At 35.3% G+C, this 27,360-nt stretch overlaps 2 protein-coding genes across 2 annotated transcripts in view; one reads left to right on the top strand and one right to left on the bottom strand.

Annotated features, from left to right (window-relative positions):
- Positions 1–49: 49 nt before the first annotated feature.
- On the bottom strand, positions 50–2,886 carry LOC142977912 (transmembrane protein 19). Its single transcript, XM_076122040.1, has 5 exons — positions 2,468–2,886; positions 2,071–2,319; positions 1,471–1,620; positions 1,020–1,340; positions 50–940 (listed from the first exon to the last, which is right to left on the bottom strand). Exons 1-5 carry the CDS (start codon positions 2,607–2,609, stop codon positions 780–782), a joined length of 1,023 nt encoding a protein of 340 aa, XP_075978155.1. The 5' UTR covers positions 2,610–2,886; the 3' UTR covers positions 50–779.
- Positions 2,887–3,571: 685 nt separating this feature from the next.
- The window catches only part of CenB1A (Centaurin beta 1A), a 29,168-nt gene continuing 5,379 nt past the window's right edge, over positions 3,572–27,360 (top strand). Inside the window, exons 1-19 of the mRNA XM_076121371.1 lie at positions 3,572–3,719; positions 3,825–3,941; positions 4,812–4,985; positions 6,328–6,412; positions 7,970–8,113; positions 18,877–18,972; positions 19,496–19,755; positions 20,091–20,207; positions 20,488–20,682; positions 21,712–21,818; positions 22,213–22,301; positions 22,560–22,654; positions 23,128–23,268; positions 24,176–24,246; positions 24,730–24,864; positions 25,183–25,340; positions 25,908–26,021; positions 26,411–26,517; positions 26,931–27,079. Of these exons, the coding sequence (XP_075977486.1) occupies positions 3,667–3,719; positions 3,825–3,941; positions 4,812–4,985; positions 6,328–6,412; positions 7,970–8,113; positions 18,877–18,972; positions 19,496–19,755; positions 20,091–20,207; positions 20,488–20,682; positions 21,712–21,818; positions 22,213–22,301; positions 22,560–22,654; positions 23,128–23,268; positions 24,176–24,246; positions 24,730–24,864; positions 25,183–25,340; positions 25,908–26,021; positions 26,411–26,517; positions 26,931–27,079 (2,407 nt within the window). The 5' untranslated portion in view covers positions 3,572–3,666. The remainder of the gene's footprint in view (positions 3,720–3,824; positions 3,942–4,811; positions 4,986–6,327; positions 6,413–7,969; positions 8,114–18,876; positions 18,973–19,495; positions 19,756–20,090; positions 20,208–20,487; positions 20,683–21,711; positions 21,819–22,212; positions 22,302–22,559; positions 22,655–23,127; positions 23,269–24,175; positions 24,247–24,729; positions 24,865–25,182; positions 25,341–25,907; positions 26,022–26,410; positions 26,518–26,930; positions 27,080–27,360) is intronic.

Raw genomic sequence — 27,360 nt, 5'->3', positions numbered from 1 at the left:
ATAGGTAGCTGGTAGGTAGGAAAACACGAATAAGTAAAATACAACCAGAAAAAATATACGAAAAATTTATTTGTTTTAAAATATAATTAACTAATATTTAAATGGACATATCGAGCCGACTCCAACATAGTTTGGAAAAAGGCTAAGCTGATAATAAAAAATCACAAATGTTCGAATTATAATAACAATAAATTAAAACATTATTAAAAGGCCGTAGTTCAATCTTTATGAACCTTTGCGCCTGTTTCAATATCGAGACTAAATGGCTGTAACAATCCCAATAAAATTTAGCAGGATTAGTTACACATGAATGCTTAGTTAATCATAGCGCGATTGACACCATTAGTCTAGTGCCTCTTAAGTCTTGAGTTACATGACAATTATTATGGGTTATTGTTCAGCTTTTCACTTTGTTAGCCTACATACACCAATTCTGTGTACATTAGATGATTAACACTAAGTAAATAATATTGTTCAATTACAAAGGATCAGACTAGAAGCTTATCCGGACCTAAATTATTATGATAATAAATAATGTCATTTCTGTTTTATATCATTGCCTTAATAAGTACATTTAATTGACTCTACAACCACACTAATAACCCAATAGCACATAAATCTACTATAAAATGCAACATTTATACAACAAAGTAAACAGCTACCCTATATTAAATAATTTAATAACTGACTGTTAAAAAATCCAGTCTTGACCCAGAATTAAAATCTAAACATAACATTAATATCTCCATCTATGTAACAAACTCTTATGGTACAAAATATCAAAACAAAGGCCAGACATTATTACACAATGTAGGTATTAAAAGACCCATTATGACTGTTGTTATGAGATTCACACTGTTGTTATCAAGAATATTTCTTCCACTAATATGTTTCACTGACAAACTCGAGTGCGTCACAATTTGACCTTCTTTACTTACACCTGAAAAATAAGATAAATCAAAATTATTACTTGCACAAAATTAAAAAGTTTGCATAAAGATATAAGTCAAAAATATTACCTGAATATTGCAGTGTTGCTCCCATTAAAGAGTCAATAAAACTGCCTAAGAAACCACTGAAGGCTCCCAATAATATAATAGGCCATTGTGGAGGAGCATAATTCCATAATGTACGTTCAGAAAAGTAGTAGAGTGTCAAATATTGTGAAAACCCAACTAATAAGCCTCCAAATGTACTAAATAGTGTTCCCACAACACTGACGCCTCCATTAGTTCCTTTTGGTACTCTTTTGAATGTTGTGACTAAGTACGGGTCAGAGTTAGAAAAAACTGTTCCCAGTTCCGAGGCCCATGTATCACCATTACAGGCTGCAAACACACCTGAAATAATAGTATAATTATTTATTTATTGTACCTTAAAATTATTAAATGAACGTCACTGAATAGGTTAATAATAATAATATAAAATGTCATCATTGTACATAAAATATAGTGAAACACTATGTCTTACCGAGGATGCCCATAGAAAGCCAAGATGCCCTATAGTCTCTCATAAAATCTATTGGTTGCTCAGATGCACCCACATCCAATAGGTATAATAAAGCCAGTTGTGCTGCCATTCCTCCATTACACAGGACTTGTACCCAATTTCTTTGGCCACCTGAAATATCATAATTATTTTATAGTCTAGCATAATCTGGATTATCCAAACTGATTGGGAGAGCTTTAGTTTTAATAATTCAAATAGTTTTTTTGTGTGCAGATCAATACTGTTAATCAAAACAAACTATTATTACATTAAATAAATATAATGTTCATACTGTTTTTAATTTGTTTTCATGAAGGTATTTTATTACTCATATGTCTCATACGCTTTGGATAAATATTTCTTTCCTTAGTTCAATGAGTTATATTATGTGACTCATTGGACAGTACAGATATTAATTAATATGTTTGTCATGAGAATAGTTTCTACTAGTTCAAACAACTAATTAATCCATGATAGATAACATACATATTTTATAATATTATTGAGAAAGCACATTGTCATTATCAGTCTGCATTGCTTATCAATTATTGTAATTAAATATCATTCAAACTTTGAACTCACCTTCTTTAAAGTCAGCTTCTAATTTTCTTTTGAGATGTGTCCTGACTTTGGTAGCTCTTGACGATGATATGAAAAATGTTATCAAACATGCCAAAAAGGAATAATTGCTTAAGGTGATTACAAAAGCAATAGCACTGCCAAGTAGTGCTCCACTGATGGTGATGCTCTTCTTCTTGTAACCATGTGTGGCTACTAGCAAAGGTATTAAACAAGATGCCAACCATCTCGCTGGGGATATCACCACTGGTTCTAAAATTAAAAATTATTATTAGATATATTACATTATATTAGATATTAAAAACATTCACATTTACTTTTTATGTTATGCATACAGTTTTCTAACAATCTCTAGCTCAAAGGTCATAAATTATTTCAACATCAATATCAGTAAACTTACCATCAAAACCTTCATTCTTTGTTATGAATTTTGAATATATTAAATTGATTATCCACAAAGACATGGATAAGGGTATTGCGAGGGCACATAATAGAACACTTATTATATGTTGGTTTTTAAATTTACTGTTATCAAGGGCCATTTTATTATGACCGAAAATATAACTATAAAAGGTAAATAAATATAAAATATCACAATCTTTCTGGCTAGATCACCTACATCAATTTTTGCACTACCAAATATCACTGAGGAAAATAATAGATTGCCTCATACGTTATTTAGATAAACATTTCACAATAACACTAGATTTTGTAACCTAACCTCTGGTAAGTTAACTTTTATCAATTTGATGACTTTGAAGCGGTGTTGTTTTTATATAGACTGTGGTCACTAAGCTCCTCGGTGTAGTGTTTTGACATTTTGCTTGTCTTTAGTGCTGGCACACGATAAAAGTTGTATCGATGTATAATTTTGGACCTTTAGAACAAATTGTATTTATTAAAGCAAACAAGTTTCTTCGGCTGCTTTGTAAAATATATCTTACATATCATATTTTATTACGAGTATGTAAAATCTATCTAGTGAAGGCAGGACTGACAAAAAACTGGTTAGGTACACATTATCCAGATTCAAAATTACCACTGTAGTTTACCACCTACATTACTGAATTATACTCTACCGGTATAACTTGGAACCAAGAGTCTTTAATTTGTTTTTTGTTTGTTTAAAGTTCGAACATTCTAAGTTCTTAATCATGTGAGTTTGTTCAATAAATTAAATCAAAAGTACATTTTGTAAACGTTGCTTAAATCATTTATTATTTATTTATTTATTTATTTATTATTATTAAAACAGTGTTTCTTACATGAAACTTATACTTATGGTCCACAAAACTGTTTGAACAGTTTGTCTTGGTTCATGTGTACCACCGTATTGCATATATCCAAAATAACAGTTTGATTTATAAGTTTTCGTTTATCACAATATTCATATTTATGTATACACAATTAATTACAATCGATGAAGAAGTTTTGTCGATAATTATCGAGTTATAACGCTTCTGTTAACATCACTAATAGTTCAATTGCAAACTGTCAGTGTCATGTCAATAGATGAGGTGCATGAAGTTTTTTTGTGTTCGGATGTGGAAATGAAATAATTTATTTGTTATACTTTCCAGTGAAATAATCGTATCAAATATGAAGCCGCGTATTGATTTCGATGAGTGTCTAAGAGATTCTCCCAAGTTTAGGTATTGTAAACTTAATTAATCAATGAAAGTTATCGATAGAAAGTGAAAATATGTACGTGTTGTGCGTGATAATTGTTGTATAAGAAATCCTGTTTGTTATTGTAGGGAGCAGCTGGAAACAGAAGAAGCTAGCATAGATTCGCTGGAACAAAAGCTTGATAAAGTTCTCAAAGCATGTTCAGTTATGATAGAATCTGGCAAAATCTATATGAGTCACAGAGGGTAAGGATTGTGCTCCTTTCTTTTTTACTGCATTGTTTTTTTATCTCATGACGTACTATTTCCGTACACATGCCTTACTGGCAAGTGATGCAAAACAAAACAGAAATGGTTCTAGATTAAATTTATTCTGGTTGTAAACTGACCTAAATATTTTTTTGATTCATACAGCCTAGTTTTCGTTTACTTATCATGTGTATTGATTTTGTGTTTCAAATGATTGTGATAAATACTTCTTTTTATATGAAAGATAAAAATAAAAACCTTTAATGGGCCATAAATTTTAGATTGTAGATTAGTGTGTACACAATTGTTATCTTAACAAAATTATCTTTGTTTAAATGTATACAATGTTGATAATAAAAGTATTGTGATAGGTTCACAGTTCACTGTTATATGTTACTTAATGGTTATTTTTCTTTAGTTAGACTTTATGTAGTAATTATATTACTAAACAATGGATTATTAAATACAAGAACACAGACAGACATATCTAGATTTCATTGTCTTTCATGGTAATTTAATAAACTATTTTTCTTAAAGAAATTTATGAATCATAAAAATATTGTTATCAGAGCTCTGTTCTTCATAAAAATTATATTAATATAAATGTTTATTGCAAGGAATGGTGTACTTTCAAATAATTCTGTATATGGTAATTGTTTACTGTGATGAATTCAGAAACTGCAATTCTACAATATTGATTATACACTTGTAATTATCAGGCTACATTATGTCCCAGTGCTGGGCAAGAGCTTCAGTCCACCATGCTGGCCAATTGCTAATTAAATTGATAATTGAATTTACAATAAAAAAAATATAACTGAAGTAAAATTATTAAATGTACAATTTTAAGCAGTATTATGTTTTAAGGACTTTTACAAATGCACTATGGGATTTGACGGGAAGTTTCTCAGAAGACCCTCCCGTAATGGCCACTCTCAACAGAATGATCCACAGTCTCCAAGAGATGAACAAGTTTCACTCCATACTTCTGGACCAGGTGCAGAGGACTGTGCTCAAGAATCTCACTGCTTTCATTAAAGTGTAAGTATTACATATAAAATTATAATATACACGTCATATATTTGTATTTATATTATACGTCACACTTTGTATTTATATTATAAGTACCTATTATGTATCAATATATAAAATTTAAGCTTAATATTTTTTATCCTAAAAAAACTTCACATGGTTTCCCATTTATTGACTTGCACCTGCTATGATTGATCTCTGCATCACCCAAGTTACGCTGGTAGAGTAAATTTAATTTACTTATATGTTGCCATCTTAAAGTTATAAAAATAAGTATTCTAAAAGCTCTTTTTCTTTTAACGTAATGAGGTCACATATTATCACAAACCTATTATCACACTGTTTGCCAACTCAAGTATAATCTTACCAAAAACCTAAAATCCTTATAAAGTAGAAGCATACACATTAAAAAAGATATTCCAATAAATCTTTTTGCTTGTTAATGGAGTTTGATAGAATAATATTTATTTTAAAGTTCATTGATTTATGTTGGGGACCAAAAGCTATTGAGTTTTATGCTTCATAAAATTATTTTAAGACTGTTTATGTTCTCTGCAATGGATATTAAATGTAAACATGAGATCTATTTTAGTACTCAGTGAAAGTAAAATTTTCATGAGAGAATAGACAATTTTTTTTTTCTTAACAATAATATAAACATTGTGTAAGCTGTGACTGGTTATTGATGGACCACTGACAGACACAAATCAATGTTGTATCTGTATATGAGACAAAGCATTGTATGTATAAGTAATCTGAGATTACATGATGTATATTAGTTTAGTAAGGCAGAATGTGTGTCTATTTCAATACTTAAAACAATTGCTAATTTTCGACCAAAAATTTATTTTTATTAATTGTTTTCTAGTTAAGTTAAGTTAAGTTAAGTATTAAGTGTTTGTATTTAAGTTGAAAGTACATAGACTTAAGCACTAAAGCAACTTAAATAGAAGGAAACAATCTTTGAACTAACAACACTATGACCAATCCTTATTTATGTCTGACTGAAGTTTATTTGTTTACATTAGTGTTCTTATTATGATAGCTGCTAGTGGTCTTGGTCCATGCTTTGGTAATGATTACCTTATTATTTCGAAAATTATTACCCGAAAATTATAATTTTGTTAAATAACGTGTTTAAACCCGCTTTAACGTTTATTTTACAAAAAAGTAAAAATTGTAAAATCGTTTAAAATTTTTACATGTAAACCTTGCATCATCCTATTAATTAAAAAACCGCACCAAAATCCGTTGCGTAGCTTTAAGGATTTAAGCATACATACTTAAAGACATAGGGGCAGACGCCGGAAGCGACTTTGCTTTATACTATGTGATTTCCTTTTTGTTTTAGCGACATCAAAGGTGTCAAAGAAAGTAAAAATCACTTTGATAAAATCTCAAATGAACTGGACACATCTTTAATTAGGAATTCGCAGGTAAGTTATTTCTAGTCATGTTTATTTTAATTTTCCTCATATCAAATACTGTATTGTACAAGGAAAAAACTATGTTTTCCCTATATGTAACATAACCTTTGTTTAATTTTATTTATATCCTTCATTTATTGATTTTAATTACATAATTATTATTTGAATGTAGCAAAAAAATAACAATCGTAAAAGCCCAGTCCCTAGCTTGTAACGATTAATTATCACTTTGTAGGTGACTATTTTCCACGAGATGAATAAGACATACAATACCCTCTTAATTATACCTATAGACGGAAAACGGCTTCGTGTTTTATTGATCACAGGACTATTTGTGTCGAAGCCACAGCAGTCGATGCAATGATAATTTGTAGCTTAATATAATACACTAGAGGCCGCCCGCGATTTCATTTGCGCGGAAACCCTTGGGAACTCCGGGATAAAAAGTAGCCTATGTGTTATTCTGGGTCTTCAGCTACCTATATACCAAATTTCATCGTAATCAGTTCAGTAGTATTTGGGTGAAAGAGTATCAAAACATCCATACATAATACGTTCTCACATACTTTCACATTTATAATATTAGAAGGATATAAGTAGGATTCACTCCGTCAAAGTATACCCACAAATTTATAACTGTTGTTCTTTTACGATGTTTTGAAGGTTTTCTATAAGAAGCTTGCCTAAACTTAGGCCTTGGAAAGGTCAAGGGAGTATTAACGTTATATTCACGATAGCGCTACATAATCCGTCTGTGACTCGCGCTAATGTTCTTAACCGTCAGCAAATAGCGGCCCTAATCCCGGAATCCTAATTTACGAAAATACCACTATAATATCTGTGTTACAAGACAGATATTTTAGTTTATATCAGCATTTACTTCAAAATTCATGATAATTAGGAACTTTCTCGGATTTTATAAATAAATATAGTGTTGCACAACACGCAATCATTGGTGAAAAAGGATAAGTAGTCGTTACCGGATTAGCTTCAAATACTAAGAGAGTTTTTTCTTTCCCTAGTATCATCTGCTCAACATCAATGCCTTTTTCTTAGTACAACCAAAGAAACATAACTGCACGTTTGGCGCAGTGGTTTAAGTGGTCACCTCGCCGCAACAACCGGAGCGCCGCGTGTGGTGGGTTCGAATCCCACCCGGGACAAATCTTTGTGTGATGAGCACGAATATTTGTTCTGAGCCTGGATGTTTATGTATCTATATAAGTATGTATTTAGAAGTATATAAGTATGTTTATCAGTTATTTGGTTACCATAGAACAAGCTCTGCTTAGTTTGGAATCAAATGACCGTGTGTGAAAAAAAAAAAAAAAAAAGAAAAGTCCGTGGAAACATTTATCCTATGCTGCTCCTGTATCAGGGTGTTCATTATGAGGCGATGCGATGGTCGCAGTGTTGTCTCGCTCTCCTGTCTCCGTCGCGGTGCGAACCGCCGCGCTTAGCTTTTTTACAAGAATCCCTACTCAGAATCTGTTCAGTAGACGTCAGATTAGATACCTCAATAAGCAAATGAAATGATATGTTTGTAATCCTTGACATTTTGTTAAGGTATCGCGCCACAAACTGACTGAAGTGGAGGAGGTAGTGAATCTCTTGCTGGCGACTCGATCATGTTTCCGTCACACGGCGCTGGACCATGTGCAAAAGATCACAATGTTGCAGGCCAGGAAACGGCACGAAATCATCGCTACGGTAAGTTTATGACGTTGTTATATTAATCTATACTATCTATACTTATATTATAAAGCTGGAGAGTTTGTTTGTTTGATTGTTTGTTTGAACGCTCTAATCTCAGGAACTACTGGTCCGATTTGAAAATATCTTTCAGTGTTAGATAGTCCATTTATCGAGGAAGGCTATAGGCTATATATCATCACGCTACGACCAAAAGGAGCAGAGTACCAGTGAAAAATGTTACAAAAACGGGGAAAATTTTGTCTCTCTTATGTGACGCAAGCGAAGTTGCGCCCGTCAGCTAGTAATCTATACTAATATTATAAAGCTGAAGAGTTTGTTTGTTTGTTTGTTTGTTTGAACGCGCTAATCTCGGGAACTACTGGTCCGATTTGAAAAATTCTTTCAGTGTTAGATAGCCCATTTATCGAGGAAGGCTATAGGCTATATATCATTTGGCTACGACTAATAGGAGCAGAGTACCAGTGAAAAATGGTACAAAAACGGGGAAAATTATTAATATTATAAAGCTGGAGAGTTTGTTTGTTTGTTTGTTTGAACGCTCTAATCTCAGGAACTACTGGTCCGATTTGAAAAATTATTTCAGTGTTAGATAGTTCATTTATCGAGGAAGGCTATAGGCTATATATCATCACGCTACGACTAATAGGAGCAGAGTGGCAATAGAAAATGTTACAAAAACGGGCAATTTTTTTTCTCTCTTATGTGACGCAAGCGAAGTTGCGCGGGTAAGCTAGTATTGTCTTATAACTTGTGACTGCGACATAGTATGTGTAATAAAAATCTCAGAGTAAAAAGTATTCTGTGTCAATGCAGGAAATAAACTATCTAAGTACCAAATTTCATTAAAATCCGTCCAGTAGTTTTTTCGTAAGAGTAACTGACATAAACATTCATCCTCACAAAATTTCGCATAATTCATAATATACTTAAGTGAAATTAGTGCTGCTCTTTTGTATGGATTCCGATAGGGAGCATACAAACTTAACATCACGCTTTGTATGTAGTTTCGACAATTTATTAGTGTTAGTCCCATATGTATTAGGGAGCAAGCCTATTGCCATCTCATGCCATATGTCTATAAGTAAGTATCTAGTCAGGTACTGGCTAGTAATTTATAATAACCATATTCGTGTATAATAATATATTTATGAAGGGACATAAGTATGATGTAGTCATATGTATATTTTTCTCTTAAATAAACATATCGCAATTCGCAATAAGTTATGTCCATTCACGTTGCCTACTTACATTCGGCGTGAGAACCTTTTTGTTACTTAGATAGTTATTTATAAAACTTCAAACAATACTTACAACTTAATTATAAGTGATTTTTCATAATTATGTACTTATTTATTACACGGTACTTACGTATGTATTTTTATTATAAAAAGTATGAAATTTTAAAAATATGTTTTACTTAAAATATCAGGACTTGATTACTTTTTATTAGGGTCAGATTAAATAGTATCTTATTAATTATTTAAGTTGTTTGGTCGATAACAAACTAAGTGCATAATAATCGTGATGTATATGAAGTAGGTTCCGTTAACATGATTTTATAACACCTTTAAGTAATCAGAAAGACCTAATATTGATTCGAAACAATCGGGGTTATTCGCTACTTACAATACCACGCAAAATCTAACAACAATAGGAAGACAACAATCACGTTCCGCTGCGGGACGGTGGGGTAATAACCGTAAGTAGTGAGTTTTGTGCTACTCTATTCATAGCATTTGCCCCCAATGCCCAATTCTACTAACAACTTCACGGTCGACAGGCGATGCGCTGTCCTTAACGTCCGCATACTTTACCACGTTTTAGGTGCACCTACTTTCCCTGTTTTTTACTTATTCTTGTAACTCAATATTTTTACTTGAACAATAAAAGTAGGATGCGAATATTAATATAATTACGACCAACATATTTCAGAGCGAGTTGCCTGTCTTGTAGCATGAATTAATTAGGTAAATTGATGTTTACGCGGGCATTGCCTCTTCGAACAGGCTTCGGGGTCGTTGTACAGAATTATAGTAATGTTTTGCGTAGACTGGCAACCCCAGACTGTCCCAGATACCTCCTTTTACTCGTATAGTATTAATAATGTATGCTCACAGGTTTTCCAACTTGTTTTGACCGACAGCTATTAAGTTAATACAATTTGCTAGACAGTATTTATAGCGTGCTGGGGCGATCTAATTTGATTCTATTATCGCAGTATAATGAACACCTAAATCAGTTAAGCAAAAAACATGCACTGCAAAATCTTTAAATGTTTAAGAACCAAAGTACTTGTTAATGTTTAAGAGTCTAAAGTGTGTATTTTTCAAAAGGCAAATGAAAACTACATTGCTGCCCTCAAAGTATCACGCGATTTGGCTGGACTTCTACCCTAGGATAGGTTATTGAAACTAGCCGTAAACCGTGCTAACTGATTAAATATATAAAAGCTAGGTATCCTGCACTGTATTAATAGAATATAACAGACAAAGGTCAAACAGACCAGTGGAGCGAATCTTTGTACCATAAGACAAAGCTGAGTTTTTAAGATATCGCTACATACGTTCATATTCTACATCTAATTGCATTCTCAAGGTAACATTGTTCCGTAGTACCATCGTATTTGTGTTGAGATTACAACCTGCGATTATTGTCCGTGAGAACTGGCTGCCTGCTGGCTGGATGTGCGTTGTTCATCGCGCATATTAATGAGAAAAAAAAAAACAATAATGATTCATACGTTTTGTTTACATCACATAACGTGACGCTGCTTTATAAGGTCGCGTTTAGAAAATGAAATTACTACGTCCAATTTTATATTGTGATGTTATGCAACCTTTCGCATTGTAGTACTATACGTTGCAGAATTGACCCTGTAATGTACCCACTGCTTCAGTTGATATCGCTATATTAACCGTTATTTTTGTTGAAATAATGCGTGTGTGTACCTAAATGAGGTCAATACCTATTCGAATACAATTAAACAAAGAGTTTTCCGACCAAAGTGTATAAAGCATGGAATTAAATTATACTCAAGTTTTTATTTTAGTTAAAAAATGCACCATAAAAACACAACACACACCTATATGTTAAATAAATAATATACGTTATATTATTGTACCTATTTGTTTATTAAATTTCACAAACATTTTTATTCAGATTTCGAGGACAACGACACATTAAGTACATGTTTTTATAATGACTAAAACACGAAAATAATGTGTACCCATTTATCATATTTTACAGTTCCTTGATAATGATATGATATCGGAAAGTTGTCATTCATTACCGCGTATTAGCTAAATTATCGATATTTGAATCGAGTGTTACCGAGTGTAGTGCATTCGCAAATGCTAAGTGTTTGACACTGTTAGCTTAGTCTATTTGAAGAGTGAGTCGTCTTCGTCTCTCCGACAGTTATGTATTGTGTTGCAAAAGGTATCGATGTGTTTTTTGTTATAACAAACGTAACAGTATTCTTAGTGCAATAGTTTCGTGACGAATCGGTGGACTGTTTCTGTGAAGTGATTTTGGTACTTGTTTGGATTGCACCGGTAATTGATTTCTTATTTATTTATATTATACACTTTTAAAGTCTTGTCATACTCTAAACTTTATAATTTTAGTATGTGTACTTATATATAAGTATACGTATGTAAATAAGTACTTACTTACTTACTTATTTGTTAATATCCTCGCATTTTTTATAATATTTGACGAACAACGAAAAAAGTTTCATTCATTATAAATTACTTGTAATTTGTAAGAATTTCATTAAGGGCGACCTTCGTTGGTATTATTAATATACATTTTATTATGTATTCATAGAATAATGTGCTATACGATTTTGAATAAAACAAATTGAACTGTAATAATATTATACGTAATGAGAGTAACACTCGACGTAAGGTGAGCCGTAAATAGGTGCCATACAATCCGATTACCGCATTACTATACTGCGCAGTCAATGCAATAAATGGAATTAGATCCAATCGAGCAAGAATATTATGAAACAATATATGAGAAGCCAATTCCTATCACGATATCGGTGCTAAAGATACAAAACATCAAACCAGATCACCAGTATTTCTTTACTTTTAAGGTAATTTCTGAGTCACAATACCAAGAAACTAAATACAAGCGTGTGAGTCATTGTTTGACAAGTAAATTAGCAGTCGTATCGCGATTTGATATCACTTTGCTTTATTTATCTAGGCTATTTGGGCCAAATATCTTGCTATGATTACTAGACCTTCAAACATTACCTTCAATGTGCTTTATCCTTCCCGTCGGTATAAGCTACCGATTCCACTAATTTTATTGCAATCTGTTGAGTAGTTTAATCGTAAAAGCCTAACAGAGTTTATTTTCGCATTTATATGGGTAATATGCCTGAGTGCCGTATGTTCGTATGACGTGCATTTTATCTTATAATAACCGGTGCTGTCAGCAGGAAGTCAATAATTAATGATTATTTGTAGCGTGTAAAAACTGTGATACCTATTTGCTTTATCTAAGTACTGCGCGTTTCGCATTCATACTTTAGTTGTTAGCAAACAAAATATGTTGAGATTGAATACAATTATTCATACTAAGTTTACCTATTCATGATATTTTGTTATCGAAAAAACAAATAGTGGTAACCACTGATAGCCACTACGGTTTTATTGTTTGTTGATAAATATTAGAAAGACCGATCAAGTGCGGCTTAGTCTCGCGCGCGAAGGGTTCTGTACTATTAGTATTATAAAAACACCAAAAATCACGTTTGCTGTGTGGGAGCCCCCTTTGATATTTATTTTATCCTGTTACAAAGTACCTGTTTTTACAGCGGCAACAGAAATCGCCTGTTAAAATTTCAACTGTCTAAGTATCCATGACCATGTCCATGAGATACAGCCTTGTGAAAGACAGACAGCGAAGTCTCAGTAATTCCCATTTTAACCTTTTGGATACGGAACTTTAAAAATATAATCTAGGTAGCATAATGGAGAATGTTAACAAATTTTGATTTTTAGCCCTCCTTATTCTTTGTTAAAAATAAAAAATACTAGTGAAAGAATTACTTCGATATCTCAATTAGTTTCCGATTTATAAGTAAAACAAGTTGTAACCGCACGACGCTTGCTCTCGGGGACGGTGTGACGTCACTCTACACTACGCTCAGTCTGGCTCACACAGTCCGCTTGCGGTTGCGCGCTCGGTGCGCTGAAATTATACCTAAATACTTTTAAAAATGTTCAATTCAAATACTAGGAAATGATATGTTGTGCCTAAATGTAATAAAATTTTATGTAGGTAAGTATATAAGTAATAATAATTAACTTTATCTTATAATGAATCAATTTCTAACCGGATTGATCGCGAATTTATTGTTTTTACAGTGGCAGGAAAAATGTAAAATCAATAAGTAGGTACGCGATTATTTCGATTAAAAATTGTTTCTTTATAATATGCGTGATCGTGAATATCTAACATTAGCTGACTCGCGCAACTTCGCTTGCGTCACATAAGAGAGAATGGGTCAAAATTTTCCCCGTTTCTGTAACATTTTTTATTAGCACTCTGCTCTTATTGGTTGTAGCGTGATGATATATAGCCTATAGCCTTCCTCGATAAATAGACTAGCTAACAGTGAAAGTTTTTTTTAAATTGGACCAATAGTTCCTGAGATTAGCGCGTTCAAACAAACAAACTCTTCAGCTTTCTAATATTCCAGTATAGATATTACAAATATGTATAATATACTAGAGGCCGCCCGCGACTTCGTCGCCATGGAAACCCTTCCCGTGTAAATCCCGATCCCTCGGGAACTCTGGGATAAAAAGTAGCCTATGTGTTATTCTGGGCCTTCAGCTACCTATATACCTAATATCATCGTAATCGGTTCAGTCACATTTGCGTGAAAGAGTAACAAACATCCATACATACATACAAACATCTATACATATGTACATACATATATGCATACATACCTATATACATACATTAAATATTTAATTACATATTAAATATTGCTGGACAAATCACACACGGTCATTTGATTCCAAACTAAGCAGAGCTTGTACAACGGTAAACAAATAACTGATAAACATACTTATATACTTCTCAATATATAGATAAATTGACAACCAGAACAAATACTCGTGCTCATCACACAAAGATTTGTCCCGGATGGGATTCAAAACCTTCATACGCGGCGCTACGGTTATTGCGGCGAGGTGACCGCTTAGACCACTGCGCCAAACGTACGGAGTAAATAGTACAAATAAATAAATAGTATACATATAATACTATAGTATGTATACATACATGCATACATTTTCACAAACTTTCGTATTTATAATAATAAAAAGGATTTCGGAGGCAACAAAATCTCTATTTGTTGATAAATAATGCGCAAACATTATTTTCATCTATTTTAGGTAGATTATCCGATTGCCCTTTTTCAAATCCTTCATCCATTTTATTAATTGAATAATATTTACTATTACTACACCATAAATGTAATAAGCGGATGCAAACACAACAAAATACTGCGCAAGTTATTACACCAACAACAACGGCTGGCAACTTAATACTAAGCGGGACGCGGCCCGCGCGGCGCAAGTGTAGTAGTATGACGTCACAACCACTCACGCGGCCGTTAGCGGGACTCGATATTTTTCGAAACTTTGAATGCTTATAAAATCAAAACTATTCGGTATTTTTGACTGAAACAAAAACTAGTTTATATGTATACACACAGGCTATACTGTGTCAAAATTTAAAGCGATTTGGCATACCTAGTAACATTCTCCATTGTATTTCTGTACTCAAATTACCTTTTTATAGGCATAGATAACACACGTTCTTGCTAACGACAACACATGTTTCAGAACACATGTGGCCCTTTTGTCCGTGAGCAAACGGGCACAAAAACTTTCAAATAGTAACACACTTGTCAATATTTATAATCTAAGTAGTCGTATCAATTCATAATTTTAAATTTGTGGTATGTTTTCGTTTATTACTTCTACTTATCTAATAAGAACTTACCTTCCTACATAGGACGTCGTAATCTGACGCCTTGCTCTAATAAAAAAAAAACTAAATTTGTTGCAGTTTCGTTTGTTTCATAACACAATTCTATTCGTTGTAAATTGTCGGTCGAACACATAATCGATACACCTATATCGATACTCTATTTAAAAATAGATATGACTAAGGTCATAAACGGACACCTTAAATTTTTACGAAATTTCTTTTCCACGAACCATAGTTAGGCTTTCACAATGAAATGTATATTCGCGAGTACAGTTGTCCATAGTTACAGCTGAAGTTTTTTCATACATTTGCTGTCACTTTATCCGTTGAATAGGTTATCCGTCTCTTATCCATTACCCGTGAAACTGGCCCTTACTATCGCCAAACGTTTGTAACTGTGGTTACACCTAAGTTTAGTCTGTTAATCTGAGGTTTGTTATCGTTAAAACTAACACAGGCGGAAACATTGTGTATGAGTAAACGGCTTTACGACCAACATGATTCACTGTTGAGGAAATTGTTACAGTCGAGTATTAGGTACAGTATGTAATATGACGTCAGTTACATTATAACCGCAAATACATTGTAATAGTAGTATAGTTCAATCCAGTGATAACTTACACTCAAAACTTCTGAATTATGAGACAAATGTTCGCTATCATTGTAACAACGACCACAGGGAAGGTGTGAATCACTGTTTTTGTCTAACAACAAAAAGCATAATTGGATCTGATTTTTAACTCCTGACGAACATTGCTGTTGTTGTAAGTTAGAGCAGCATGGAGCACAGGAGTTTAAATATCACAAACAGTCGGGCCCACAATTCAACGTACCTTTCGAAACGCGGAGGAACTTGATAGATATAAGATGGTCAGTCGACAGTCATTCATAGAACAAGCTCGGCAAGCGTAGCTTAACCTCAGTGATCGATCCTACGGCTGTTGTTACTTAGCCACAAGCTCCTTAGGTATTATGAAATACTATAGGATAAAATTTTACAAAGCTTTTGGTTTACGAAAAATATCATGGGAACTACCATCGTATTTACTCAGTCTATGCCGCCGTGATGCCGCACATGAGTCACACACTATTGCGTCCTACTAATATTATAAATGCGAAAGTTTGTAAGTACACATGGATGTACGTTACTCTTTAACAAAAAAAACTGCTGGACGAACTTCAATGACATTTAGAACACTGACAGCTTATAAGCAGAATTAAAGTTACATAGGATATTTTTTTAATCCGGGAAATAGTTTCATGCGATTAAAGTCGCGGGTAGAAGCTAATCCATACTAATATTATAAATGCGAAAGTAGCTCTGTATGTCTGTCTGTCTGTCTGTTACTCAATCACGCCTAAACTACTGAACTAATTTCCATGAAACTTGGTATGGAGATAGGCTACTTTTTACCCCGGGAAAATGACGCATTCCCATGGGAAAATTCAGGTGGTGGACGAAGTCGCGGGTAAAAGCTAGTACTGCAATGAGTTCTCTCGTTAATTTTAACAGTAAACTGTTTACGATGCTCAGGGGAAATTTTCGTGGCGTGTAGTAATAATGGACACCGCATGTCACATACATTTTTATTACAGTTCATTTACATATTGTGTTCGCGTCGTTTGTTATCATTAGTGACAGTTATCGCAATTTGCCCTCGCCAGATGTCTGGCGAAAGTGTTGTATGAATTGAGCTTGCTAATTTAATAAAGAAACAATACAATTATTCGTATGATACACAAATAATTGTTTCGGGTCTGGTTGTACTTCGTGTTTGTTGTTTGTAAAAGTCCCCGCGACACAAGAGCAATTCTTAGTGCGGGAGATGTTTAAAAAAAAATCAGGCCGGCTCGTTCTGCAGAGCACTGATAGGGTGAACTCCCACAATTTTTATTTTATATTGTAATACGCATTTCTCTTATATTTTCTCTTACATTTCTCTTATTTCTATTTTAAACCTCAAACAATTCGATTTTCAATTTTTCAAATGACCGAAGTCGCGGTCTATACAAGTTGTCCTTGTTATTGTCTGCCCTTACATTATTTATGTAATAATACTTCAAAAGTACTATAGAATGATGTTCTTCTATGATAAATGAGTGATACTTTAAGTTTATGAACGATGACGTCCTTTGCTGAACACAAGTGGAACTCTTGATAAATAATGATCATTACTCTTACTTAAAGTAACATTGAATTTAATAAACCATGCCTACTTTAAACAGTGGTGAAATAATTATCACTTGTTCCAACGGTGAAGGAAAACATCGTGATATGTATGCAAGGTTTTGAGAGAGTTCTTTAGAATAGTTCTTGAAGGTATGCAAAGCCCCCAACCCGCAATTGGCCAGCGTGGTGGACTCAAGGCCTAACCGCTCCCTCTTTACGGGAGGAGACCCTTGCCCAGCAGTGAGACATTAATGGGTTAAATTTACTTTAAACACTGACTTGACTGCCTCTGAGACTCTTTCGGTAGTGTATTTGTACCTACGACTGCTGATCTCGAGCTCCCGTATTAGATTGCCTGGCTTGGACAAAATGTAATAAGTGTAGTCTATACTATATTAGACTATTTCCAATAATAGCCCGGAGTTTGGCAACGACTAGTATATGGCGATAGGCTCGTATCTTAGTACACTGGAAACGGTGAAATGTGGGTGAATTCCATGCACCTTCGTCTATACTAGGGTTTTCAACCTTTTTCTAGAGCAGACCCCTAGCGCCTCTTTATTATGATTAGCGGACCCGTATAAATAATACAAAAAAAAAATAACTCACAGGTACATATTATGTATCTATCAAACGCTCAACCACGAGGCGTAATTTTTATGTTGTCTGCGGATCTCCTGAGACCGGTCTACGGACCCCTGGAAGTCCGCAGACCTCAGGTTAAGAAACCCTGGTCTATACCTTCTGGTGTAGCATAGATATGTACATATGTAAGATTGTGCGTATTTATTACACTGTTGGTCATCGAAAGTTTGCACAGGATGGCGAGAAAGCTTACTGGTTTTATGATATTTTTGATCGTGACTTTCACTAATGTGTGGTATAAATATGTACCTACTATAGGAACATGTCATGCACGAAACATTCATTCTATAGGTTAACACTTTCGTGATAAAAGTCTTTTTAAATAAAAATATAGATGAGTCTAGAAGGTTTTTAGGGCAAATAGTCTAGAAGTTAGAAGGTTAAATTAAATATATTTTATTGCATGTATATCTAAATATTTATTAATTTAATTATGGTTATTGTTTTTAGTAATGCAAATAAAATAGCATTTATGATTTAATCTATGTGAGTCTAATGTCCTAATAAAATATTGTATTAAATACCAAGTCGTTTCTCAGTCTTTTCTCAATGATTAAAGTACTTGAAGGTGGCATTCCTTATTATGATGAAGAATTCAATCCCTCTTTCTGTCATGTATAGAAGTATGTTTTTAGCAGTATATAGGTTATATCAGTTATCTGGTTACCATGGTACAAGCTTTGCTTAGTTTCGTTTGGGATCAGAAGTGTGAGTTGTCCCAAAAATATTTATTTATTTATTGAAAAGAGTCGAACCATGAAACACTGCAGCAAAATTCGCAGCGCCTTTTTAAATATGCAACACTGATAGAGATGAATAATTTTGATACTTTCACGATAAGCAAACATGTAGTTAATTAATGTCTAATTCTTATACAATCATATGAATACTCTACAGTGTTGGCTTTCTATTTCAGTTCCTGTCGTACTTGCAAGCGTGTTGCACTTACTACCATCAAGGTGCCGACTTGTCAGAGGACTTGGAGCCTTTCCTCAAGTCAACAGCTGACGAGGTATGCAATATAGAAAGCTTTTGATAATACGGCTGTAACTTTTACTTGTCAAAAGTTTTAAATATCTAAATAAGGATCAGTAGCTTATGAGGTGGTGTTTTCACAGTTGTTTTTATACATTTGCTGTGACTATTATATCTATTGGATAGGTTTTCTGACACTTATCGACAAGCCATTAAACTGACCTTTAGTTTTGTATCCACATTGCACTTTGTCACGTTGCAATCCGTTAATAAAGGTAGTGAAAGATATTCATCTAATTTAACCAATCTCATATTTAATTTTGCTCAAAACTCGTTTACGCCTTCTACCATCGTATGTTATATTGAACAGCTATGCGAATGACGTCAGGAAGCCATCAGAAAATCCACTTTGCGCTCAAGTTATGTAAACATTGCGCTGCATACAATAATAATGTCCCTAATACAAATATGTTATATCACAATTAAACACGATGCAACATCAAACGTCCACCGACACGACAAGAAATATTCAAGCATTCAACTAATGATCACATTTTCAGATAGCAACAATGCGTAACGATACAAAAATACTCGACAAAGAGATGGAGAACCGCCACACTATAGTGAATAGTAAGGACACAGTATTGCCAAGTTGTAAGACTGCTGAAGCTGAGGGGGACAGTAAAGACGGCCTGCTAAGCACTCCTTGCCTTAAAAACATGCCTAGAATGCAGGGTTACCTGTTTAAAAGGACTTCTAACGCGTTTAAAACGTGGAACAGAAGATGGTTTTATTTATACGACAATCGGCTGGTTTATAGGTAAGTGAATATTTGTTTTAAAAGGTGTTTTATTAAGTGGGACTACTTGATTAATGCCTCACTTAATCATATTTAGTATTTATTTTCGAAAATTTAAAAATACCTTATTCCTATATCACTAGTTCACGTGTAAAGTATCTGGTTAAACGGTTTGCTGGCTACACATATATTCTGGTCGGCATTAATCGGCCTAGCCTAGCCTAGCCTATCGGGCGGCAAAACAGGATTTGTGTGGATGAACGATAGGGAATAGAGGCGCTCGATGATTTCCCTCAATATTTGTAGCAGTTTAAGTAATTGAACCTAAAATGTAAGCTTATGTTATTTTTTAACAGAAAAAGGACAGGCGAGCTGAACGTGACTGTGATGGAAGAAGATCTAAGACTCTGTACTGTCAAACCAGTACATGATGGCGAAAGGAGGTTTTGTTTCGAAGTATTGTCACCCTCGAAGTAAGTCCAATATGAATACTGCTTAGAAATTTGTTACTATGCTCATACGATTGTAATTCTGTTCCGCTTGAGTTTCATTATTGTCTCATTAGCCCTAGCAGAAACCTATGCAATACCTGTCAGATGATGAGTGAATCTGATAACGTATTATGAAATACAACATTAATATTTCTTAATTTAAGAAAAATCGCTGGACGTTAGTGAGAAAATTTATTTCAGAAACATTTTCACAGAAATGTATAGTATGAACGTATACTGCAAACTAAAATGTACATTTCAGGAGTCACATGCTACAAGCCGATTCGGAAGAGATGTTAAACTGTTGGATAACGGCGCTACAGAACGGTATACGGTCCGCGATACAGCAAGGACAGAGCCGAGAGAACCCCGACTCACAGCTCATATTAGTGCCCGATGACCGCCCTCCCTCCGAGAGGCATAGCGTCACTAATGTACATGGCATGAGGAAAATCAGGTGAATATCTTTATATATACAATTCTTCTGTAAGTGTGTATGTCACTGAACTTCTCTTAAACGACTGGACCGATTTTGATGAAATTGTTTGTGTGTGTTCGAGCAGATCTGAGAATGGTTTAGGTTTACAATTTTCTCCGCTTGACAATGTTTTTTTAATTAATTTTTAATTTATTAGTAGTTGTTGATTTTGGAATGTTTTACATTGGATCCGACAGACGGCGCAATCATCGCAGTGTCAAATATTTTTAGTCTGCCCCGACAGAGCTGAGATCAAATTAAAAAAATGTTTTGTTATCATTGTGTTATTGTAGACAGGACATTAGAGACGTGTAGACAGGACAACGTCTGTCGAGTCCGCTAGTTACACTATATTTGTGGGAAAGTATGTAATCAGACCACTATAGACAATCGAGATTTATTTTATGAACTGATCAGCGCCCCTGGCGCGTTTGAAAGGAACTATTTATTCAAGTTTTACTGCACGTTTGGCGCAGTGGTTTAAGCGGTTTGAATCCCACCCGGGACAAATCTTTGTGTGATGAGCACGAGTATTTGTTCTGAGCCTGGATGTTAATGTATCTATATAAGTATGTATTTAGAAGTATATACTTAAGTTTATCAGTTATTTGGTTACCATAGTACAAGCTCTGCTTAGTATGGAATCAAATGACCGTGTGTGAGTTGTTCAATAAAAACAGAAACAAACAGAAGTGATTTTGATAGTGTTATGAAACATTGCTACATGTCCATAAGTTCTAAAACATATTTTTTGAGGGCACGCAAAGTCCTCAATCCGCACTTGGCCATCGCGGTGGACTAAAGGTTTAAACCCTCCTACATTTAAAAGGAGACCCTTGCCCAGCAGTGGGACATTTAGATATAATGGTGCTTTAGATGGTCAATTGTCATACATACGGTACAAATATTTGTGTTATTCAGTGAGGTTTGATAATTACCGACGATTTTAAGTATCTACCTCTTTAGAATACGTATGTATTCATTGAAATATGTATATTGCTTCGTCAGGATATGGGAGCAACTGCTAAGTATTCCTGGTAACAACTACTGTTGCGACTGCGGCAGTCCAAACCCTCGTTGGGCGAGCATCAACCTCGGGATAACACTCTGCATAGGTATGTACAATTTATTTTTACTCTTGCTTTGAAATTATGGCCTTCTTATCGTTTAAACATAAAGCATCACGTGAAATCCTAAAAGGCTGAGGTGTATGAAAGACACTTAAATTTTGCTGTTTACTATGTTAGTTCCATGTAATAGCACGCCAGCCTATTGCCATATTTAGGGCACGTTGCTAAACTCCGGGCCACTGGTGACAAATAATCTAATATAATTTCGAAAGACCAATATCACTTTGACCAACACGGGAATCGAACCCAACACCTCGTGATTATTCGTATGTATAACTATTTCTTACAAAACAGGCAAGCCATCTGCGTTCGATTCTCGTTCGATGTTAGTTTTAGTCTCCCTGGTTTCGCTAACTTTCATAAAACTGTAAATTTTCAGAATGTTCTGGCATCCATCGTTCTCTAGGCGTGCACGTCAGTAAAGTTAGATCTCTCACTTTGGACGACTGGGAACCTGATATTATAAAGGTAAGCTTTTAAAATAGAACATTTTAAACACAACTTTTCTAAAATATCGATTAAATTACGATATTTAAGCTATCAAAATTGTACTATATCACTTCTAGGCGAAGTCCTTCTTTTAACATAAAGTGACTTGTACGTTGAATTGGCCAGTCAAGTGCGTTTTATAGATTTTGCACTGCTTAGACAACTGTTAATACATGTATCACTACCGCAGCGTTAAACATGTTTTTGTATCAAATATAGCGTATTTTAACGTTGTAGGTAATGGCGGAACTGGGCAATAAGATTGTCAATTTGATCTACGAGGCCAATACCGAAGGGACAACTCTAACAAAAGCCACACCAGACTGTGAAACGTGAGTTGAATTTATCTATATAGTAGCAATATAAGCATAATGACGCTAGGTTCATTATTATCTAACCTTATATTTTATATTTTTTATGTTTTATCTATAAAACATTCTTCCCCGCCGACTGTTTGACTGTTTGCTCGCTGTAAACTCAAAAACTACTTAAAGAAAAACAAACTAATACAGAATTCAATATGGTGATGTTTTAAAGGTGTAAACATTTTTTTTTTCACTGGTATTAAGTTAGGAGTTTAGATTGAACAATGTTTAGCAGCGCGATTTTCTACAGTCGGTACTATCGAATATTGATAGTTTGAAACATGAGTTACTTAGTATTTAGTTCTCAAGGCAAGCAATAGGGGCGCTGATTGGGTTTTCATAAAAAGAATTGAAGATAGTTAAGCAGTTGTCGATAATTGATAGTGGTATAATATCCCGCTACGAGTCGGCTGGAATATAAATATGTTTATGGTGGACAGGTGTGTGCGCGAGGCGTGGATCCGCGCCAAGTACGTGTCGCTGCAGTTCGTGCGGCCGCTGGTGGGCGGCGCGGGGTTGTCGCCCGCCGCCTGCCCGCTGCGGGCCGGCCGCCGCTGGTCCGTGCGCCGCGCCCGACGCAGGTATTCACTATAATAATAAAATAAAATAATTTTAACCCATTAATGTCCCACTGCTGGCTAAGGATCTCCTCCCGTAATGAGGGAGGGGTTAGGCCTTGAGTCCACCACGCTGGCCAAGTGTGGGTTGGGGACTTTGCATGCCCTCAACAAATGTATTAAACAAATTTTTAGGCATGCAAGGTTTCCTCACGATGTTTTCCTTCACCGTTGGAGCATGTGATAATTATTTCTAATACACACATAACTTCGAAAAGTCATTGGTGTGTTGCCTCGGATTCGAACCTGCGACCACTTGAGTGGGAGGTGTCAACTTATACCACTCGGCTATCACTGCTCTCATAATATAAAATATATATAATTCACTATAAAACAATCATTAATCCATATAAAGTCTACATCTATACTAATATTGTAAAGCTGAACAGTTTGTTTGTTTGAACGCGCTAACCTCAGTCTATACTGGTCCGATTTGAAAAAAACTTTCAGTGTTAGATAGCCCATTTATCGAGGAACGCTATATATCATCACGCTACGACTAATAGGAGCAGAGTACCAGTGAAAGATGTTACAAAAACGGGGAAAATTATGACCCATTCTCTTTTATGTGGCGCAAGCGAAGTTGCGCGGGTCAGCTAGTATAAAATAAAGTCATATCTATTACTGTAAGTCCGTTTGAGATAAACTTATGTTGTTAAACTGAATTCATTTTCATTCTGTCTTTACCATTAGATGAAGCAGTTCTCAATATATTTTGATCTACTTAACCCAGGCGAAATCGGGGCGGGCCGCTAATTATCCTCCTTTAGATCCTTTAGTAATGTATATTTATTTAGTAATAAGTCTAAAGTAATTATCCTTTAGAAAATGTATCAATAATTATAAATTAAATATGTGTTAATTTTCATAGAGTTCGTGCCACACCTTCTGTGCCAGAGACGATCAGTGATGAGAAGAGTGACGTCAACAGTAATACTAGTGGTAAGTCTATATTGAAAACTGCATTTAGAATGTGATTTCGGAGGGCGTGGCTTACGAGTAACACAAGACCCTGCCCCTTTTTTATTGTCTGATATTAGGTCGGGGAAAAAGTATTTTCGTATTATAGTATGTATAACCTTGTAATAAAATCTCTTTGGCTTCAAGAATCTCAAATGAGTACACGGTTCATTAGGCTTCTTTCAGTGAGCTCGTGAGGTAATACGAGCTTTTTTGTGTAGAGAAAAGATGTTATTACAAGTTCATACATACTATAATGAGAAAAGACTTTTTCTCCGACCTAATATTATCATCTATTAGAGGTCTGATTTTAACAGCGTATATATGATTATATCTACGTAACTAACTGGAATAGTATTTTTTTTTTAATAATAAATAGAGTAGCTGAAAATGCTATATAGTTATTTATATGACATACTTAGTGAGAAAAAGATGTAAAAAAGTGTATTTTATTTTTGTTTGTAGTGTCAGAAAGTTCTAGCAAGTCGGACGGTAGTCCGGTGTTGTTGATCGGCAACGAGTTAGCGAGCGACCGCGCCGTCGATCTCAGTTTACCGTCCGATCACGACTCCACCGAGGGGGAGGATAGCGACGAACTAGGTGAGTTCTCTCGTACAACGACTCTGAGCTATAGGAAATGGTATACTTTAGTCTATATCACTGCGTAAACGACGTCGGCGACGGGAAATTTCCAGAGTTTTTTAGTATACTGCCAATTTATCGCACACTAACGATACAGACCTTCGTATGGACAAAGATAATTAATATTATAATTTGTTCAAATATGGCAAATTTTGTTTTCACTTTTATTCAAGTTTTCAAAGCTACACATACATTTTGACTTCAATATAATTCGTCACTTATTTATCGTCGTATTCGTCACGTAATGTTCATGTGCGCTTTAACGGCCGTGTGTAGCGGAGGACATGTCGTGCCTGTCGGCGGGCGCGGTGCTGGCGCGCGCGGCGCGGGCGCACAACGTGCCCGTCATGCGCGCGGCGCTGGCGGCCGGCGCCGACCTGCAGCAGCCCGCCGCGCCGCCCGCCCGGGACCCGCTGCACGCCGCCGTGCTCAGCGTGAGTGCACATATTATCCTACTGATGTTATGAATGCGAAACTGAGAACGTATGTATGTATATATATGTGTGATTGTTTGTTACTCTTTCACGCAAATGCTACTCGACCAATTACGATGAAATTTGGTATATAGGTAGCTGAAGACCCAGAATAACGCATAGGCTACGACGGACGAAGTCGCGGGCGGCCTCTAGTAATATTAACTTGTGAACCGTTTTCCAGTCGTTACCGGTAGTCATAAACTTGACAGCCCGCCGACTGGTCTTACCGAGGCGTGTCGTGTTATAACCCATGTAACTGGGTTATGGAGGTCCCATAGACGATAGCTCCTTGTAAAATACTCGTATCCGGCTGCATCCGGTGAGACTGATAGCCGACTTCGACAAAGTTAAAAGAAAGACTAGACTGATTATTCATGAACCAGACGAGACTGAAACTTTCTAAATCCGTGTGAAATTGAAAATTTCTAGACAGAAAAATTCGAGCAATGTTTATAGTTCGACCTAGGATTCCAACCGAAACCGAGTCTTTTTTAACTAACATAAAATACGCCTGTAATATTTCAGGGGTCAGTAATGGCGTGCTCGTTCCTTCTTCTAAACGGTAGTAAACTAAACGTGCAAGACGAGGACGGCAAAACACCACTGCACCTTGCCACTGAAGCCGGCCACACTGGACAGGTAAACACACTATTCACCAGTGACGATTTTGTTGTAGTTTTTGTCATGGAATAAATAACATTTTGCAAGTGCAAGGCGAGTAAACTGCACAAAGGATTTGTATATATAAATAGGTTATTTGTGTGTGCATGTATTTTTTAATATTTTCTATAGTCTCTACCTGCCATTGCACGTACTTTTATATGATTTATTATTATCTCAAATGTAAAACTTCTAGTTTCGTACATAAAAAATCAAAATTAGGATTCCTGAACACGACATTTGTATTTTGCCAATAAATCATGTTAAGATGTCCGTATTTTTTATTAAAACCTGGTTATATTATTGTTTCACGGCTATTCAACAGACAAACTAGTGTAGTGTAGATTATAACAAGTGTATGTTCGCAGGTCTGTCTGTTGCTGCGGTACCGCGCCGACCAGTCGATAGTAGACAAGGACGGTCAGACGCCGCTCGACATCGCCGTCGCTAACGCCAATGCCGACATTGTTACACTGTGAGTAACTAAATTAATTTAGAATAAATTATTATAAATACTTTAAATTTCGCTCTCTCCTTCTGAGCCCATTTTTTGCCTATACTGACTGCACTATCGCTCCCTGTGATACACTTTACATTACTCGTCCTGACTCCGGTCGGTATTCATAAAACCGAAAAAAAGCTGTGAAAAATGCCTTGCCAAAAGGCTTTTTGTCTGCAATGCTAAACATGGTCGGTCGCGCGCATCGTCGGTTGTGTATTGCTCAGAACAATCAACCGTGCACGTCAGCGCGCTGTGCAATGTTCTTAAGAACTTCGTGTATATTCGTACGCTTGCCCGTCGTTAACGTTGCAGGGAGGTGTACCTTATTGTACGTACTTGTGACGTGACGTCAGTGGAAATAAGAATTACTTTGTGTTGTCCACCAGGCTAAGGCTGACTAAGCTGAACGAGCAGATGCGCGAGAGCGAGATGTCGTCCAACGACGACACGTACAACGAAGTGTTCCGCGACTACACGCAGCTCGCGCACTCGCACCCCGAGCGACTGGTGCGCGCCAAGCACAACAACAACGAAGGTACACCATTCACTCATTCATTCATTCATTCATTCATTCATTCATTCGCTCTTTACGATTTTTCATCACCTAAGTATTGAAATATCAAAACCTACCTCCATAACTATTAACGAAACTATCCAATATCGAATCGTGACTTTTTACGTTAAACTTGGTTTTTTACGTTATGTTAACTAATAAATTTGTTTCGTTATCTGGATCCGAATTTTCGTACCCATAACTCGCTACACTTATACTGTAAATGTAAGTATTAAATAAATAAGTACAGTAGATATGCTACA

The sequence above is a fragment of the Anticarsia gemmatalis genome, chromosome 13 (genome assembly GCF_050436995.1).
Source record: "Anticarsia gemmatalis isolate Benzon Research Colony breed Stoneville strain chromosome 13, ilAntGemm2 primary, whole genome shotgun sequence".
Classification (NCBI taxonomy): Eukaryota; Metazoa; Arthropoda; class Insecta; order Lepidoptera; family Erebidae; genus Anticarsia; species Anticarsia gemmatalis.
Note: the sequence above shows the minus strand (reverse complement) of the source record. Positions and strands in the feature narration are given on the sequence as shown.

Bases quoted from the DNA above. Each gene is read 5' to 3' on its own strand.
- LOC142977912 (XM_076122040.1), bottom strand. From the start codon at position 2,609: ATGGCCCTTGATAACAGTAAATTTAAAAACCAACATATAATAAGTGTT. The intron at 1,621-2,070 runs GTGAGTTCAAAG...ATGATATTTCAG, and splicing joins AGAAGCTGACTTTAAAGAAG to GTGGCCAAAGAAATTGGGTA. The intron at 941-1,019 runs GTAATATTTTTG...CTTATTTTTCAG, and splicing joins AGCAACACTGCAATATTCAG to GTGTAAGTAAAGAAGGTCAA.